General features: G+C 43.6%; 1 protein-coding gene across 1 annotated transcript in view; it reads right to left on the minus strand.

Moving 5' to 3' along the window:
- The window catches only part of ITGA8 (integrin subunit alpha 8), a 121,977-nt gene that overhangs the window by 31,075 nt on the left and 70,809 nt on the right, over positions 1 to 20,093 (minus strand). The window contains exons 21-26 of the mRNA XM_081931540.1: positions 16,028 to 16,120; positions 12,549 to 12,628; positions 11,090 to 11,170; positions 7,435 to 7,540; positions 4,344 to 4,502; positions 1,777 to 1,899 (exon numbers count right to left, since the gene is read on the minus strand). Coding sequence (XP_081787666.1) covers positions 1,777 to 1,899; positions 4,344 to 4,502; positions 7,435 to 7,540; positions 11,090 to 11,170; positions 12,549 to 12,628; positions 16,028 to 16,120 — 642 coding nt within the window. The remainder of the gene's footprint in view (positions 1 to 1,776; positions 1,900 to 4,343; positions 4,503 to 7,434; positions 7,541 to 11,089; positions 11,171 to 12,548; positions 12,629 to 16,027; positions 16,121 to 20,093) is intronic.

Below are 20,093 nucleotides of genomic sequence, written 5' to 3' on the forward strand. Positions count from 1 at the left end.
GACTTTAATATTACACAAGATTTTGAGCAGTTCAATATGTTTGTTCTCCCTCCATGCTGGGGGATGTTCCATGATGTGCACAACGGAATTGTGTACGGGGGGGGGGCATTCCTTGCCCAAGAAACCAAGGCAGGCTGTCATGAGAGCCCCTGAGTGAGTACTGCAGGGGGATGCTGAGACCAGTGTAAGCAGCAGAGCACAAGATAAATGGGGTGCTCTTCTCTCCCTTTAATCCTCTCTCTTCTATACTATCCAAAAAATGACATGAGAAAGAGACACAGTACCAAATGCTGGCAGGCTAAATCCAAGCACAATAGTAGTTGGAGCAAACTACTGAATAAAAGATCTGGTTCTGTTTGTTTTTACTATATAAAATGCAGATCCCACACACAGTTAACATTGGGGCTAAGCATTTGCAGTTGTTGAATCTGTACTGGCAAACAGGCAGGCCAGTCATTGTGGGAGATAACAGATAATGAGGCATTAAACAGTTTTTACGGCTGAGTGGTAATATTTTACAAAAGGTGGTCTCCATGGAATTTAGAATACATTTTAGTTTGTCTCTGGCAATTAGAATAAGAAACCAAGATAACTGTAAGAAGATTTTCATACTGCCAAATTAAAACAATAACTGATTTCAGATTTTTCTCTTGAATTTCTTTCCTAGGGTTGCCATATTTCAAACAGTGAGAATAAGGACAGAAGAGTTGTTGAGCTCTCCCCCCCCCCCATGCATAATCTGAATCCTGTTCCAAATCATTCCCTCTATTTGCAAAATTCAGGGGTGAGTGACAAACTCTATGCAGCCAAAATGGCACAAGGGGGAAGGTACCAGTAGACTTGGTGCAATCTCAAGCTTTGTAGAACGAAAAAAGCAAAACCTAAGGGGGAGTGAAAAATATACCCACCCTAAAGTTTGAGGGGAGGACAACTCACTTGCCCTCCTCCATAAATGAAAGAAATTAAACTTCAAGAAAAAATAAAATGAAAACTTAAAATGTTGGTCTTTTTAAAAAAAATCTGGAAGAACTGGTAAACAAATAAGCAGTTTCTTGTTGGCAGCTGTCCTAGTGTTCAAAAAATAATACGTGACAGCTCAAACTGGGGAGGAGGATGAATGGATGTGCACTGGCCATTACCATTTCACTCTGACCTTCCTGTTGCAAGTGGGAAGATCTGAGGAGTGTTCCTTAGTGTGGCCCCGTCTGCACTATACCTTTAAAGTGGTACTGCACCACTTTAAACAGTCATGGCTTCCCCAAAGAATCCTGGAAGCTGTAGTTTGCTAAAGGTTCCGAGAATTCACAGGACCCTCCTTCAAAATCCCTGAAAATGAGGGGAGACTGGGCAATATGTGAAATTATTATATTTAGATGGTTTTGTTTTATTTAGATGATTTTGGGAAGCAACAGTAGCTCTAAAAGCACATGGTGTCCACCACCTTTGGGTTACTGTCGGGAATTTCATATTCATTTGACCATTTGAAAATTGGTCCTCAGGACTGCAGATCTGTGTGCTCAATTGCCAGACATTTGTTCAGACAAGCTGTAGTTATATGTGGTAGGCCATAAACTATTACATAAGTGTTTCTGCTTCTGGTTCTTTCTCCGTGTAAGAACAGGCAGTTAATGCTCACAGCATACTCCCCCAAACATGAAGGGAAGTGCAGTTGTCACTGGTCATGCCAACACTAGAATAATAACAGCCCCCCACTCATCCTTAAGACTGCACCCAAAAGTCTTCAGTGTGCGGCACTGTAACTTCCATCCATCTCACCAGAACTTTTGCAGAGTTCTTTTGATGCTCCACCACTTTGGCTTCCCTCCGTCCAACATAGTGGGGAATGGAGGAGTTGCGTAAGAAAGCAGCGAGTTCCGGAGTGTCCTCTGGGACAGCAAACTGCAAAGGGAAAGAACAAAGAGATGTGAACATAACTCTGCAATTGCTCTCTAACAGATATCTTGGGTTTGCTATTGATTTTTCTTCTTTTCGTTTAACAGCTCTACCCTGAGAGCTGATACTTTGCCCTCTTCAACTAGCAAGAGGATTAACTACAGCCAGGAAGGATACTGTAAAATATTTTGTTTTAAAGACTAGAAAGCAGGACTGGTTTGTTTCTTTTGCCATCTGATTAACTTTCATGATGATATTTTGCTTTAATTAAACTCCTGAGCCTAGGGTTCCATTTATTTTCATCCAGGCAGAAATTGACTACTGATTTCTAGAAATCTTGTGGGTAGTTGTTATTATTTTTTGGTACCAGTAAATAATTTTGGTATGACCAGGATCAGGGTTTTTTGTGTGTGTATTTTTACTTTCTGGGAAATGAATTATTCCAACTGAGGACTTCAGCACTGCAATGTGGGGTGGCGGACCTTTGGATGAATGGCTCCAAATATAACATTTGTAGATTAAATCTTAGAACTTACATTTGTTTTTGTTGATATGTCATTTTTTTGTTCATAATTACAATAAAATTATTTTAGTCTCTCTCTTTTTTTTTTTTTTGCTTCTCTGCAACATAAGGAGGACATCAACTTTGGAACAAGCAGAGAGAAATCGTTTTCTGATGTGAGTCGTGCGACTAGAATAAATGTGCCATTTTTCACCAGGGCTGAACAAATTAAAGCAAAACATTATACAGCTCATATGACAATGCTGGCAATAAAAGTGATCCTGGTATTACTCCAGGAAACAAACAACTGGAAAGATCTCGTGGGAGAGCAATGAAGATAATAATACAGTTTAGAACACATCAGACATGACAGAAAGAAGAAAAGCAGAAAGAAAAAGGCAGAGTTGGGGGAAGTAAAAAGACAGAGGCAAAGACCTGCTTCATGTGACAGGGAGGGAGGGGCAGTTTCTCTTAGTTTCTCATTTTTTGAATTTTAAATTCAGTTCTCCACATTTCCACATCACTTTGCAATTATTTTTGGAAGAAAAGTTCTCATGAGGCCGGAGGAACATTGCCTGGCTGTAAGGCGTGAAGGCTGCTCCCTGCAAGGCCTTTTCCACCTGGCCTAGGGAGCGGGGCCCACACTCACCCAGTCCTACTATGTTAAATATGTATTCTGTAGTTGAGCTCCTTTGTAATGTTTTATTATGAAATCTTTAAGATAATTTTTTTGTTTTCTGTTATGTTGCTTTGACTGTATACCGTATTTTTCGCCCCATAGGACGCACTTTTTCCCCTCCAAAAATGAAGGGGAAATGTGTGTGCGTCCTATGGGGCGAATGCAGGCTTTCACTGAAGCCTGGAGAGTGAGAGGCATCGGTGCGCACCGACCCCTCTCGCTCTCCAGGCTTTAGGAAGCTATCCGCAAGCCTTGCAAGCCCGGCGGGAGTTCCCGCGGGCTCACAAAGCTTGCGGGCAGCAGCCTGCAGCCCTGGCGAGTGTCCACAAGCCTCCGGAGGGCTCCCCGTGCTTCGGGCAAGTGTCCGCAAGCCTTGCGCGCCCGGCGGGAGGTCCTGCCCGGCGCGCAAGGCTTGGGGCAGCAGCCTGCAGCCTGAAGCACGCGGAGCCCTCCAGAGGGTGCCCCATGCTTCGGGCAGGTGTGCGCAAGGCTTGGGGTGGCAGACGCGGCTGGGGGGGATATTTTTTTCATTCATTTCCCCCCAAAAAACCAGGTGCGTCCTATGGGCTGGTGCGCCCTATAGGACGAAAAATATGGTACTCTATATTTGTCTTTCTTCAGATTGTTTTATTTATGTCTTATTGATTCAATATGCTGTAAACCACTTTGGGATTTGTCTTGAAAATATAATGCGGTATAGAAATTAAATAAATTAAATAAACAAATAAATGAAACTTCATCAGCATTAAAGTGTGAATTTCTCCTAATATACAATTTTTTTGTATGCAATTTTGCCTAATACACACATTTTTGTATGCATTTCCTCCCTAACACATTTGTGCATGTTATTTTCACCAATACATGCATTTTTATGCATATTGCTTGGCTTGAGAACTGTGTTGCAAAATTCAGAGAAGCTTTTGTATTTCAAACGATGGCTATGTTTCAGCTCACATATTGTTTTAGAAAGGTGGAATTAGGTGGATTATTTAATTAGTCAAAGGTCTGGAAAGAAGAGGAATGTTCTTGCCTGACACCTAAAGATATGTAATGAAGGTGCAAAGTGAGCCTTCCTGGGGAGAGCATTCTACAAACTGGGAGCCACTGCAGAAAACGCCCATTCTCGTGTTGCCACCTTCCAGACCTCTTGTGGAGGAGGCACACAAAGAAGGGCCTCAGATGATGATTGCAGAGTCCTGGTTGGAAGTTTGAGAAAATAAACAGTTGCTCCATATAGGTGAACCAAGAAACTCCATGTAAGTCCCCTACCTTTATTTCCAAACTATTGATTGCAGAGCTTGTTTGACATTGCAGTGGTCCATGTGTCTGAATGTGAAGGATGTAAAGAAGGAATTCCTTTCTGCTCAGAACTGGCCATTCCACATACAAGACTGTATCATTGATGGCACTTGGCCCAATGTTTTGCAACTATGGAGTAGACACACACAAAGAGGAGAATAAATTGAACTGGAATCCTGCAGCCCAAGATACAGTTTGTTCATTCCCATCAATTCTTTCCCTTCCCAATGTTTTCTGCTGCTTGTTGCCAGGTTGTAATGGTGTGGCGACAGAAGCCAAAACCAGCTGAATTCTCTTGCCATGCACTTGATTCTACCTAGCAATCCTATGTCCTCACAGCTCTCTTCATGGCATGCCAACTTTCTCCTGGGTAATTGCTCACAGCCTATAAATTCTCTTGGCCTTTTATAATAATAATAATAATAATAATTTATTATTTGTACCCCGCCCATCTGGCTGGGTTTCCCCAGCCACTCTGGGCGGCTTCCATAGAAACCGGAAAACACTAAAGTATCATACATTAAAAACTTCCCTGAACAGGGCTGCCTTAAGATGTCTTCTGAATGTCAAGTAGTTGTTTATCGTTTTGACATCTGATGGGAGGGCGTTCCACAGGGCAGGCGCCACTACCGAAAAGGCCCTCTGCCTGGTTCCCTGTAGCTTTGCTTCTCGCAATGAGGGAACCGCCAGAAGGCCCTCGGCACTGGACCTCAGCGTCCGGGCAGAACAATGGGGGTGGAGACGCTCCTTCAGGTATACTGGGCCAAGGCCGTTTAGGGCTTTAAAGGTCAACACCAACACTTTGAATTGTGCTCGGAAACGTACTGGGAGCCAATGTAGGTCTTTCAAGACCGGTGTTATGTGGTCTCGGCGGCCGCCCCCAGTCACCAGTCTAGCTGCCGCATTCTGGATTAGCTGTAGTTTCCGAGTCACCTTCAAAGGTAGCCCCATGTAGAGCGCATTGCAGTAGTCCAAGCGGGAGATAACTAGAGCCTGCACCACTCTGGCGAGACAGTCCACGGGCAGGTAGGGTCTCTGCCTGCGTACCAGGTGGAGTTGGTAGACAGCTGCCCTGGATACAGAATTGACCTGCGCCTCCATGGACAGCTGTGAGTCCAAAATGACTCCCAGGCTACGCCCCTGGTCCTTCAGGGGCACAGTTACCCTATTCAGGACCAGGGAGTCCTCCACACCAGCCTGCCCCCTGTCCCCCCAAAACAGTACTTCTGTCTTGTCAGGATTCAGCTTCAATCCATTAGCCGCCATCCATCCTCCAACCGCCTCCAGGCACTCACACAGGACCTTCACCGCCTTCACTGGTTCTGATTTGAAAGAGAGGTAGAGCTGGGTATCATCTGCATATTGATGGACACCCAGTCCAAACCCCCTGATGATCTCTCCCAGCGGCTTCATATAGATGTTAAAAAGCATGGGGGAGAGGACGGAACCCTGAGGTACCCCACAAGTGAGGGCCCAAGGGTCTGAACACTCATCCCCCACCACCACTTTCTGAACACGGCCCAGGAGGAAGGAGCGAAACCACTGTATAACAGTGCCCCCAGCTCCCAGCCCCTCTAGACGGTCCAGAAGGATGTTATGGTCGATTGTATCAAAGGCCGCTGAGAGATCCAGCAGAACTAGGAAACAACTCTCACCTTTGTCCCTAGCTCGCCGGAGATCATCAACCAGTGCGACCAAGGCAGTTTCAGTCCCATGATGAGGCCTGAACCCTGATTGGAAGGGATCCAAATGGTCCGCATCCTCCAGGCGTGCCTGGAGTTGTTCAGCAACCACACGCTCAATCACCTTGCCCAAGAATGGAAGATTTGAGACTGGGCGATAGTTGGCCATACTGGCCGGGTCTAAAGATGGTTTTTTAAGAAGCGGTTTAATCACCGCCTCTTTCAGCGGATCTGGGAATGTTCCCTCACAGAGGGAAGCATTCACCACCCCGCAGAGCCCATCGCCCAGCCCTTCCCGGCTTGCTTTTATTAGCCAGGATGGGCAAGGATCAAGGAGACAGGTGGTTGGTTTCACGCGTCCAAGCAGCCTGTCCACATCCTCGGGGGTAACGAATTGAAATTGATTCCATGCAACTTGACCAGACAGGGCTCTAGCACTCTCCCGCCCCAGCCCTGCTCCCACGGTGGTGTCTAGCTCCTTCCGAATATGAGTGATTTTATCTGCAAAAAACTTTGCAAAATCGTTGCAGGAGATCTTGGGGTCTTTACAAGGCCCCGGTGGTAAAGGTGGTTCCGTTAAATTGCGGACCACCTGAAAGAGTCTCCTGCTACTATTTTCTGCAGATGCAATAGAGGCGGTGAAGAAAGTCTTCTTCGCCGTCGCTATCGCCACTTGGTAGGCTCGACGTTGAGCTCTAACCTGTGTCCGGTCAGATTCGGAGTGAGTTTTCTGCCACCGACGCTCTAGCCGTCTCAGCGATTGTTTCATCGCCCTCAGCTCCGAAGAAAACCACGGGGCTGTCCGGGCTCCATGCAATCGGAGCTTTTGCACCAAACGACTTTCTTGCTGGCTCCTCCTTTCAACTCTGGCTGTGTAAACACAGCTGGGTCATTCTTTTCCCAATTGAGATCTAAGCTGGTGGTCAGGAATGATGGGAGTTGGAGTCTGGAAACATCTGAAGAGTCACAAGCTCTGTATTCCCATTCTGGAGCTCTCCTCCAGAATGGAGGTGTTCAAAGGCATGCTTTTCAAGCTTAAAAACAACCTTTATTCTAATATAATTTCCTGTTATTAGTATCGGATACCTCTTGACAAACATGTGTGTATCATCTGGTTCCACATACAGTTCTGTCAATTTCAATCTTGCCAAGGCAACTTCACTTTTTGTGGGTTTTGTGGTGGCTGTGCTTGAAACTGACAGAGGCATGTCTCACAAACATGTTCACTCAGCATTGCTGCATGCGAAGTGTTGCTGGCTGGCCAAAATCCCCATCTAGAACCCAAACACTGCCAAAGAATAATTTCACGGTTTGTCTGGGGAACATTATACCAACAAATCCCTTGGAAGTCAATGGTGCATTTGTATATGCATATTTACCTGGTATATGTGCTCCACCAAAGGTCCAATCTCATCTTCTTTAGTAGGTTCATCCTTTGGTTCCCAGTTATGAATTGGCAAAATGATTTGTGGAGGATGGGAGACTCTGAAATGGTACAAAAGCACAGCTCTATCCGATCAATTGTCTGTTATACAAATGAAAAACATTAAATCTGATTTAAGGAAACAATGGTTATGTAAGATAGGAACTAGAAATTGACTGCAAGCATGTGGAAATTTTTCCATGAGCATATACCAACAGATGCCCATGTAGCTTTTTTAAAAGTGTGGGAGCATGGTATTGTGTATAGCGCATGGTTATTTTCCCCAAACCATGCCCGCTTGCCCCACCCTTGATGTCCTATGTGATGTCAGGTGAGAGGCAAGCAAAGGCGTGGCTGCCATCACTTAAAAGTCAGTTTGAAGCAGTTTGCATTGAAAACTATTTGAAACACACTTCAAAGTGATGCCTCTTAGTGCCCATTAGCTGATCGGTGAGACATTGCCTTTGAAAGTCCATTTGCAAGCAGTTTTATATTGAAATAGACTTCAAAAGGAGCCCCTTTCAAGTTGCCATATGAAGTCATAATGGTGTCAGATGAATGACAGGCGGTTGGCACTGCCCACCTCTCAAAGCTGACCCACAAGTGGTGAGGGAAGGAAGAATCTGGCCTGCTACCAGATCCAGTTCCCCACCCCTGGTTTAGGGTGTCGGCCTAGAACAGGAACGGTGAACACATATGGCTAATTTTGTTAGACTGCAACTCCCATAACCCCTTGTTTTGCTGGCAGGGGCTGATGGGAGCTGTAGTTCAACAGCACCTGGAGAGCCACTGGTTCCTTATCCCTAATCTAGAACCAGGGAGACACACATTCAAATTCCTCTTGAGCCTGGAAACTTGCTGGTCACTATCTCTCTTAGCCTGACCCTTTGTGCAGCATTGCTGTAAGGCTAAGAAGAGAGCTGTAGAGAACTACATACATTGGCAAGAGACATACTAGACTCAAAACTGATTGTAATTTGGCCTAGTAAACCAGGATCGAACAGTGGTAAACATGGTAACCTATGGTTTGCCACAAATCAGCAAGAGGGGGTGGTGGAGGAGATTGCATAATGCAATAGGAGGATAAAAAACCTGAAATCAAAGTTCCATTAGGTTCCATTCCTGTAGAACCAAAACCTTGGTTTGACAGCACATCTGAATGTCAGATATGTTTATTATGGGAATAATAATGTGTTTATTATGGAAAACACCTACGTAACTGCAGCAAGCTCAATTGCTGTGAGAAGCAGCCTTATGCTTTGGTAGATGCTGACAAGGTTCAGGCTACCTCCTCCTCACTGCACCCCCCAAAATCCCCTTTCCTGTATGTGAGCTTCTCCACCACAGCCAAGCTTCAGCTCTAGTTACCCAGCATCCATGTTTGAGGGAATAAAGAAAGAGGGAAAGGGATGAATGTACAGATACTGCCGAGTAGGGCTTCCTTGCGTTCTGCCTCCCCAAAATGATACAACAGCTTTCCAAGGCTCTTGGTATCACAGAGAGGAATATTAGGAATGTTGGGTTTCTCATTACGGCATGAATCTCCAGGCTTTAAGGAAGAGGCAATTGTGCATGAAATTAATCACAGGGTCCTTCCAAAGAGACCACCATCTTCACACAAATGCCTGTTTGTTCAGCTTGAGGGGGGCACCTCTCAATTTATAGAGAACATGCTTCAACAGTCTTTCTAAATAGTTAATAGCAATGCAAAGAACCAGACTGCAAAAATTACAATGTATCCATTTAAATATACCCATGAATGACGACAAGGTAACATTATGATTATTTTATTATGGTGATGTCTGTTGTTATGCTTTTCATTATGTTTTTATTATTGATGCTCTGCAATGTGTTCTTATTGTCGTACACCACCCAGGGCTCTTTTGATAAAGGGCAGTATATAAATTGAACAGATAACAGCAAGAATTTTAGTAAACATTTAATTTTCAAGGGAAATTGCTTTGTAAGAAGCAAAGGAAGGAAAGAAAGTTTAAGATGTGTTTGTCTAGCCAAAGATGTATTATTTCATAAACAGCATCCATTTTAATGCACTTTGGAGATCATGAGACATTTCCATGTTATGTGATGTTCCCAAGTCCTGGAAAGGCAGGATGCACTTTTAGAAGCTGCAGAGTTATGGCTAAGACTGGCTATGTCCAGCCATAGGATTTTAACATCCTGTACTATTCTTTTTATTTCTTCACCTGCCTCCTTCTTAGCAACAGATGTTTACATTTAGGCACTTGACTTGAAGTAGATGCATAGGAATATGCACGCGTTTGATAAAAGTATACTTAAGATTGCTGATATTTTATTAAGGAAACTGGCCATTCTCCAGTGAATTGCTCAATTAGTTCCATGTGCCGTGTGGACCTTTGGCCATATTTCCACGAAGAAGTGTTCTCCATGCTGCAATGTGAACCAGTCTGGAAACTTGGAGAGGTTTCAAGAGCAATTTGTGAGACTGTGTGGGAATGTTGCTCCCAGGGAATACCGCCGAGTGCACAGAAGCCCTTGGGCAACCTGATGGAGCTCTCTGGGCTATGATCCACATCTAAACTCGATTAAGAAAACAAAGGCATGGGTCCACCAGCTCCATTCTCTCTAAATTTTTAAAACATTTTCTAGAGTTCCTAGTTTAGGGATTCTGAATGCGAAGGAAGCACTAATGTCCGGTGCTAAACCAAATGTGCAGAAACAACCACAATGGACAACTGAGAAGGGCACATTGTGCCATCTGTCATGTAGCTCAAAGTTAGACAGAAGGAAGGGGGACAAATATACAGAGCACAGTAAGTTTTTAATCCCCATAACAAAGTTAATACACCTAGTCGCAAATATACAATCTGCCCATTTCTATGATGTGGTAGGGTCAGAACTTCAAGCTCCTGCACATAGGACTTTTTTGTATGAGGAACTGTTCTGGCAGAATGAGAAATCTGAATGAGAAAGTGCTATTGAGCAAGGCTAGCCTGAGACTTTTTGGTGCCTGAGGCAAAGGACAGGAGGGTGCAAACGAACCCCGCAATCCATGTACAGAAGATGACTAGACTGGACCAGGGGCGCCAACTCGAACAAACTATTGTGGGGAGGGGCAGGCAAGCCCTGCCCTGCATAACTGATCACATGATGCGGTGCACGCACACCATTTGAATGGCAATGCTCATCAACTTGAGGGTTGGTGGGTGGCCCCCTCAAATATTTTATTGGGAGGGCTGAAGACCCCTCAGTCCCTATGAGTTGGCTCCTATGATCTACACTAGCAATGGGACAGTGTTTTTCAAGACATCCGAGGGTGGCAGGTGAGCTTGAGGGGGCACAGAGCAGTCTAGGCACAGGTAGGACCAAGTGACACACACAGATCTGTCATCTAACAGATGAGAATAGCTCAGGAAGAATTGTAGGTTGTTGTCTTTCCACCTCACTCCAGCATCTGCAACCGATATATGACTCTCTCTGCTTAATGGTAGGACCAGCTTGCTTTTGAGCCCAATCCCATTTTTGAACCAATCAACATTGTGGCCTAACTATTGCCCACTCACAGTAAGCTAAGCAAACAGTTATGGTTAGGTTCTTTTTTAAATGTCCAGCCTGAATACAAATGTACTTACCCTCTGACCTGTACTTGAGCTACTGCACTTATGTTGATCTGAAGGTCAACCAGATTACTGTTGGGATTAACCTTGTTGGAACTAAAAGAAATTTGTGCAAAGGTTAATTATGTTTCACATATATAAACCTGAAAGCATTTTTTACTTAAGCCTATCGTGCTTGGGGCTATAGCACTTATCAAATTAACAATTCTCTATTTGAGAGTTGGAGCAGGGTAGTAGTGGAAGATGCACCCAACTGTCTGGGGCCATTGGAATAATAGATAAGGCCTGGATCTTCATGAATCAAGGAAACGTCACGTGTATATTGATAACTATGAAGGAATTGGTTCTTCCTCCACATCCTTCTTCCAATATCCTAATAATAACCTACCCAAAATAGGATATAGGTTATAAACCTTCCTTCCAACATTATTGATCAATTGCTACCAGAGGTGATATGGATGAAGGGGTAGTGATTATCACTCCTCAGTGAAAAGGAAGAAATATTAGAAATAAGAAAGAAAGCATTTGTGCCATACTTTGAAGAGTATACAAATATTTCCAGAGGGTCTATGCACCACCGAGCTGGCAACCAGTATACCTGGAAAAATCACCTGTTGCATTTGTAATATGCCACTGGCTTTGTAATTTTTGTAATCTACCGGTTTATTCCATAGTTTCTTTGTGTACAGAGAAATCACAGCTCTAACCACATTCCTGACTACTCACACAAGCTGATTTCACAAGTTTAAAAAATGCTAACTAAAGAGGCACACATTTAATTAAATGAAGAAATATGTCTCATTTCTACTTCATTTACCTATATATTATTATATCAACATGAAAATATATTTACTATGATAGTAATCAGATCACATGTTCCAATAATGCAACAAAACCCAGGACTTCTGAAGACTGATCTTGTGATGTGGTTAGGAAACATATCTAGAGTGATGACAGCTGCTCTTTGGAAAAGCCCCATGACATATGTCTCTTATCCAGTAATCTTTCCTTCTGTAGCAACTGCACCAAATTCATGGACATGTGGACTGAACTAGTGATAAACTGCCTTCTGCTTTGTAAACTTTGATTTGACCATTCCTTTGTTACTGCTGAGAATGATGGAGAATCTCTGGAGGAAAGTAACTATCTTTTGGAGGCTTTCCTACCCTTTCAAGGTAAGAAAAATAAATTTTATTTCTTATCCCTCTGCTAAATACACACTATAGAGCAGAAATTACCAGCATGGCACCTTAACGGTACCCTTGAGGTTTTTCTTGGTGCTCCTAAAGCCTTTAACATGTGCGCACAAACCAGCAACTTGGTCATGAGGTCGTGAATGCGATTATCTTCCCCCCCCTTGAAAACTACGTATGGCTAAAGGAGGAAGTTGGGAAAGTAGCACTCTTTCCAACCTCCTCTTTCAGCTCCGTGCACTTTTCAGTACTCAGACTGAGTCTCCAGGATCACAGCTTACCTTCTCACTTGCAGTTCAAACTGGATGCTGAATTCGGCATTTTCAAAACGCTGAACGGTAAACCGGATGCCTGTAGAAAACTAGGATTCAAAATTCACTAATTAGAACTGTGAGCCTTTGACTGCACTACATTTAAAGGCGATAGCCCTCAGTTGGTCTAAATTGGACCCTAGATGGTGCCATTTGGAAATGCAAAGGTATACCAATGTACAGGGTTGCAAATAATTCTTCAAGCTGTGGTTGCCCACTCCCTGATCATCAACTAACTTTAAAGAGCCAATAGGTCTTCTTTTCCATAAAGAAATAAGATTGCCAGACTTGCTGTATACGATTAGAAGGGAGAATGAAAAATTGTCCTCATATCCTTAAAGGTTTCACTTAGGCATCTGGTTGGCCTCTATGAGAACAGGATATTGGACTAGACAGGCCTCTGGACTGTTCTAACAGGGCTCTTCTTATATTTTTAATGCACCTGCCCCAAACTCATAACTTAGGTAATAATAAAAATTGGGTCTTGGACCAGTATACCTGAAGAAGCGTCTCCACCCCCATCATCCAGCCCAGACACTTATGGTCCAGCTCTGAGGGCCTTCCAGCAGTTCCATCACTGCAAGAAGTGAGGGAACCAGGCAGAGGGCCTTCCACAGAGGGCCCTGTGGAACACTCTCATATCAGATGTCAAGGAAATAAACAACTATCTGACTTTTAGAAGACTTCTGAAGGCAGCCCTGTTTGGGGAAGTTATTAATGTTTGATGTTTTATCATGTTTTTAATATTCTGTTGGGAGCTGCCCAGAGTGGCTGGGGAAACCCAGCCAGCTGGGCAATAATCATTCATACACACACACACACACACACACTTTTTTATTTGTACCCTGTCCATCTGACTGAGTTGCCCAGGTGGCTTCCAACATATATAAAAACACAATAAAACATTACATACTTAAAGGCTTCCCTATACAGGTAATATGCACTACAGTCATGATGATCAACACATGAGCCTCACTTTGAAACTTTACATAGAACAAAACTACACTCCTGTTGTAAGGTACTAATGAGTAGCAGATGACGCCTCTGAGTGGCGACAGTTTTTAAAGGTGGCTTTTGGTCCTTGACAATAATAAGAGGCAAATGAGGTTCACATATGCCACCAATAAAACTCCACAGAGACTAACGCACAACGTTTTACTCAGTTTAGTAAGTGGGAACATAAGAAGAGCCCTTTGGGGTCAGATCAAAGGCCCATTTAGTCTAGCATCCTGTTAACGCAGTAATCAATATAATTATGGAAAGCCTGATATCAGGACCTGAGTACAACAGCACTCTCCCCCATTTAAATCTTCCTTTAAATTCCTAGGAGTTTATCTCAGTGAAGACCTTATTTGGTAAATAAATACAACCCAGGTGGTTAAGAAAGCCCAACAGAGACTCCATCACCTCAGAGTATTGCAGAAGAATGATGCCAAACAACATTTGATGATCGCCTTCTACCGGTCAACAATAGAAAGTGTCCTTTCATACTGCATCACGGTGTGGTACGCTGGTTTGACATATACTGATAGTAAGTGCCTACAGAGGGTGGTGAATACAGCACAAGATATTATGGGCTGTCCCATAAATCTGATGGATGAATAGCGGAAGAACGTTGCCTCAGGAGAGTGAGGAAAATTCTCAGGGATGATTCACACCCTGGCCGGCACTTTCTGCCCTCAGGCAGAAAATATAGAAGCATGATTGTCGCACCAACAGGGTAAAGAACAGCTTCTATCCATGGGCTGTTAGGCTGCTGCTGAATGAAAAGATAACAACAGGGCAACTGACTTTCGGGTTTGGTGGGTGTGCGTCAGTAAACGAGGGGAATTAAGACTAAGAGAGCTGAGTGGGGGGTGCTCGTGTAATCTCACTGTATACAAGTGACAATAAAGTATTTCAATTTGCGATTCCCAGCAAGCGGTATTCAGAGGCACACTGCCTACAACAGTGGATGTGGTAAACAGCCATCAGGACTAATAGCAATTAATAGCCTTTATCCTACATGAATTTTCATAATCCCCCTTTTAAAGCTGTCCAATTTGACGGCTGTTGTTACAGCGTCTGCAGTTAATTCAAAAGTTTAGCTATGCCCTGTGTGGCAAAACACTTCTTTTGTCTGCCCTGAGTCTTCCAACATTCCACTTCGTAGGATAGCTGCAGGTTCCAGCACTATGACAGAAGGCATATAAACTCTGCACACTTCTATCATGTCCCCACCCCTACACACCTATTTTTTAATTGACAAAAGCCCCATCCTCATAGGGGAGCTGTTCCAACCAACCCGATAATCAGTTCTCTGGAACTTATCCATCAATAGATTTTACCCCAATGCCATAAATGTAGGTGAACACACTTTCACTTTTTAACACATGCAATTAAGTTTGCTTGAATTATCTATATATTCCCTGGCATTTCATGCAAAACAACAACAGTCATATACAGTGGTACCTCAGGTTAAGAACTTAATTCCAGAGGTCTGTTCTTAACCTGAAACTGTTCTTAACCTGAAGCACCATTTTAGCTAATGGGGCCTCCTGCTGTCGCCACACAATTTCTGTTCTCATCCTGAAGCAAAGTTCTTAACCCGAGGTAATATTTCTGGGTTAGCAGAGTCTGTAACCTGAAACGTATGTAACCTGAAGCGTATGTAACCCGAGGTACCACTGTATAATGATCTTAAAGTCCATCCCATCACAGAAAATACCAAGGGGGTACCAGCAATTGCTGCTTTTTCCACTCATATTTTTGTTTGCAAATAAATGCACTTCTAATGTTAGTTGTGATTCAAATGACTATGATGTAAACAAAACCATGATAACAATCAAGAGTAACGTATTTTAGTGTTTCCACCCATCTCAAAACAAATAATATAATCAGACCGTGGAAATTCTCAAGTGAATTGTCCTTAGTGGGGACATTCCTTTCCGAATCAGATGTATGTACCTATATTCAGTAATTGTTCAGAAGTGATGTAAACCAGAGTATGTTGGAATAATCCTTGACAGTGCCATTTTTCACATGTCTTCTGAATAGACATGTAAAGGATTGCATTGTCAAGGATTATGCAATGTATTAAGCGAGGCTTAGAGTTCAATGGGTTTATTATCAGGCAAATGGATAGGACTGGAGTCTAAATCTCAGTGAAAGCAATCAGACAAGTGTGCACTTAAGTACTCAGGTCCAATTAATTTGCCAGAATATGAGCTGATTACTTCAAATGGATTGTGGCCTGGTTCATAAATAAGTTAACCAATCAGTCGATTATCTTTTTAAAAATACAATGTAACGCTGTCTTCTATTATACGAACCATTTCCTGGCCAAATATATCTATTTTTAAAGTTGCCTCTTATTGACACAAATTACCCTAATTGAGGCAGTTTTCCATTAACTCCCCCAAACCATTCAATTTGATAAAAATCAGCAAACGTTTCTGGTGTTGTCTTACATTTGTTCCAGCTGCCATAGGGTTCCCAAGGTCACAAATCACCATTCTAGTTTCATTTTCCATCTTGTAATCGCAGCTCAGCACGCGCAAGGCCTGTAACAAAAGAACACCAACAGGGAGGTTAAAGGTCAATCCAGAATGTATCCTGTTGGCAAAATGAATGGCTTTTAGATGGCAAGATTACTCCTGATCTCAAACACCTGTACAGAGGCCCAATCTTTCATTCATGCTTAAGGAAGGCTTGACACTTTGAAGAGAATAATATATCTGTCTTTTCTTTTTTGGAAGGAAAAAATAAGATTTACATATTTATTTCTTGCATTATCTGCTCTTTCACTACAGATACGAAGAGAAAATATCTACGGAGTGAAGCCAAGTTGCTAGGAAAGTTGCATTGTCTGTGTACAGCTATTGGAATGGAGTTGAGCTTTAGGACAAAAGAATTTTTTTGCAGTGCCCAAGAGCTTCGTGGAAGTGAGTGAGAATAATTTACCTTTTCCAAAGGCAGTAGGATAAGTACCTTTTTCACCTCCATATTAATCTCAGTGGTGACGTTATTGCTTCTGATTGAAATGGAAGGTCCCCCTTGGCGAGACTGTCAGAGCATTTTCTCCATGCAGTGGGCATAACAATTAAATAAAAGTTTCTTACCCCTGCTGGGTGCTGTTGTCTATACATGCCACACTTGCAAATCAACACAGCCACCATCCCCAGATGGTGGATACACAATGCTAGATTGCAGAGTCTGCATGTCTCTGGGCCAGTGCAGGGAATAGGAATCTTTCAAATGTTACGTGTATCATGTGAAACAGTTAGTGGTCCCCATATTGGGGTTTTAATATTTCATAAGGCAAATAGCTCAGTGGTAGAGAAACTGCTTTGCACTCAGAAGGTCACAGGTTCAACCCCTGACAATTCCATACTGTCCAACTTTTTCAAGACCCAAATTGGGACATGTGTCTTCCAGGGCACGCTCTCAGGTGAGTCATGTGATCTGCGCATCGCTCTCGCCCCTCCCCCAAAAGCACTTTTTCAGGGATGAGAGTGCAGTGTGAGAGCACGCAAGATTACAACACCCAAAATGGCTGCCGAGATCTCGCGTGAAAGAACGGGATGTCCCATTTTGAACGGGGCACTTGGAAGGTATGCAATTCCAGACAGGGATCAGAAAGATGCCTGCCTCAAACCCTGGAGAGTTGCTGATAGTCAGCGTCAACAGTACTGAGTTAGATAAGACCAAACATCTGACTTGGCAGCTTCTCAGGTCCCTAGCAGCCCTCAAGAAGGGAAGATAGTGAATGGTGCCTTTCATTTAAGATGGACTTTCACAGATTCTGGTCCCACAGCCTCACTTGTCTACACACAGACAGGGAGAGTTGGGTGCTTCGAAAGTGTGAATTCAACTTGAATCTGTGTGTCGAAAAGGCATCCAAAAATGTCCCTTTTGTGGGTTTGTGTAGGTGCGCAATTGATGTGTGTGCAAATGGATGGATGGATCACGGCAGGTGTGAGAGTCAAAGAGTGTGCTGTAGTGATGATCTAAAGAGAGGAAGCATTTGTAGGGGACCAGCCCTGCCTACCATGGCTCTGCCCCCAGACAGTTCTCCTTTGAGGGTACGCAGCCCTCAGTAGCAAAAATGTCGCTCACTCCTGATGCGTACATCACCTTACCAAAGGCACTCACAAACATTTAAAGAGCAGTTGTCAAACAGTTCCTGGATTTGGAGGAGGAAAGGTATGTAACAGGTGTTAAGGAACCTCAGCTCAGGCCATCCCCCTAATCCCCGACCCTGTTCTGTGCATTGGACCTTGCTGTAATGTGCCCCTGAAATGTGGGAATGCTTTCTGCTTGCCTGGATGGGGGACAGAGATTTCTGTATGCATCTGGTATGTAGAAACCTCTGGCTTTTGCATGGCTATAGTGCCGCCTTCTGTGCAAAAGGCAACAGCCACATACCGTATTTTCTGAAGGCAGCCCTGTTTAGGGAAGCTTTTAATGTTTGATGTATTACAGTATTTTAATATTTTTTTTGGGAAGCCGCCCAGAGTGGCTGAGGAAGCCCAGCCAGATGGGCGGGGTATAAACAATAAATTATTATTATTAATTATAATTATAATTATTATTATTATTATTATTCCATGCATAAGATGCCCCCTATTTTGGGGGGCTCAAATTTAAGAAAATAGGGGGAGGTGGCCGATGTTGTTGAGCTTTATTTGGGAGGGAACGCAGAAAATCACTAAGCCGTCAGATAAACACTGACAATCACTCGCGTCGTAAAAGCAAACAAGCGTCTGCCCGCTCATCACGTCCAATTGTCGCAGCAGCAGCCAATCCACAGCAGCCATTGCTGCATCAATGAATCAACCACCCAATTACCGCAGCAGCAGCCAATCCATAGCAGCCCTTCCCACAGCCACCAATCACCCACCAAATCACCGCTGACAAGCTGCAGCTCATGGCTACAACCAATCACCCGTCCCCCTATGCACTATCTATGTATAAGACAACCCCCATTTTTAAACATTAATTTAGAGTAAAAAATCCTCGTCTTATACATGGAAAAGTATGGTACACTGCACTGCCCACTTCTGCCTCTGGTGATGCTCATGTTTGGCTCCAGCCCACAGGCATGCAACCCATGGAAGGCATCCTCCAACAGAATGCAACCCTTGGGCTGAAAAAAGGTTCCCAACCCCTGGCATGTGGTGACATCACAGGCACTAACCAATAGGCTACCTATAACCAGCAGGTTATCCCCATTCAAATCGAAGCTCTCTGAAGATACACACAACTGTTTTAATTTTCTTACTGGAAGGGAAGCACCAATGAACCTCTTTGGCTGCTCTTAAATTGTCACATCTGTCTTCGCTTTCTGAAAGGACTCAACTTATTTCTGCCCAAGAGAACAGAAGTAATTAGCACTCTACTAAAGAATTGTGTTTTTCTCAATCACCCAGAGAAATCTGCTGCTGATGGATGTTCCAAAAGTGTTGAGGGCACATCTAGCTGTAAAAACGCAATAATTTAAGTACTGTGAATGCATCCAAGGATTGTGAAGCTAGGGTCCTGCTACCCCTGTGTTCTGACTTTCAGCCCTGCGTTCTATCCACCCCATAACACAGGCTAGTTTTTGTTGCTTTGATGGGGCTCTTCTTTTCTTTTCTTTTTTTAGACTAAAGACACTTCTGATCTTTCTGTGTATTATTATCTCTGGCCTCCTTTCTCTAGCCAGGTCATCTGTATAAACACGAGGGAACAGAGGGAGAAAGAACAGGGAGCTGCAAGACAGGAGAAGTTGCATAATAGGGGCTTGAACAAAAGAAAAAACAGACTTATTTGTCTTTCTTTGCCTTAATTCGTTGGCATCGTTAGCTAGAGAAATAAAATCATATGAGGAATGTATACGGCAGAACTTCTGAAAAACATGAGGCTCTGTGCCTGCCCCAGTGATTGTACTGGGGGAGAAATGTGAGGAATCCTGTGCTTTACATAACAGCCAGCTAATTTAACTTTATGTAGGAAACTAGTTCCTGGCAGCGGTCACCAATGTGGCTCCTGGGAGCACACATGTGCCCGGAGAGGCCATTCCTGGCACCCACAGGATCTCACCCACCACTGAAATTAGACTTGAAAGAAGCGGTCTGTTGGTAGCCAATGGAAGAGGTAGAATGGTGTACTTGGTTGTGGTCTGTGTGTGGTGCCCATGGCAGCTTCTCCAAAGTCCTTCAAGAGGGAGTGAGTTTCAAAGAACACTGGTGCCACAGCACATGAGGCCCTTTCCACCCATGTTCTTTCTGATGTTGTTGGACTCCAATGCCCACCAGCCTCAGCCAGCATGGCCAATTGTCAGGGATGATGGGACCTGCAGTCCAGTAATATCTGGAGGACCAGAAATTGCCCATGTCAACCCTATTCATCACCCTCATTGACCATCCAAGGACCCCTTACACAGAACTGACTAGGTGACCCTTATGCCTCATCCATGAATATGAAGTCTCTGTAAGACTTGGTAGCATGCATTAGTTAGTCTTTTGTGTGTTTTCTTCTCAGTATTTTTCTGCT

Source organism: Podarcis melisellensis (genome assembly GCF_964234715.1).
Source record: "Podarcis melisellensis genome assembly, chromosome: 12".
Classification (NCBI taxonomy): domain Eukaryota; kingdom Metazoa; phylum Chordata; class Lepidosauria; order Squamata; family Lacertidae; genus Podarcis; species Podarcis melisellensis.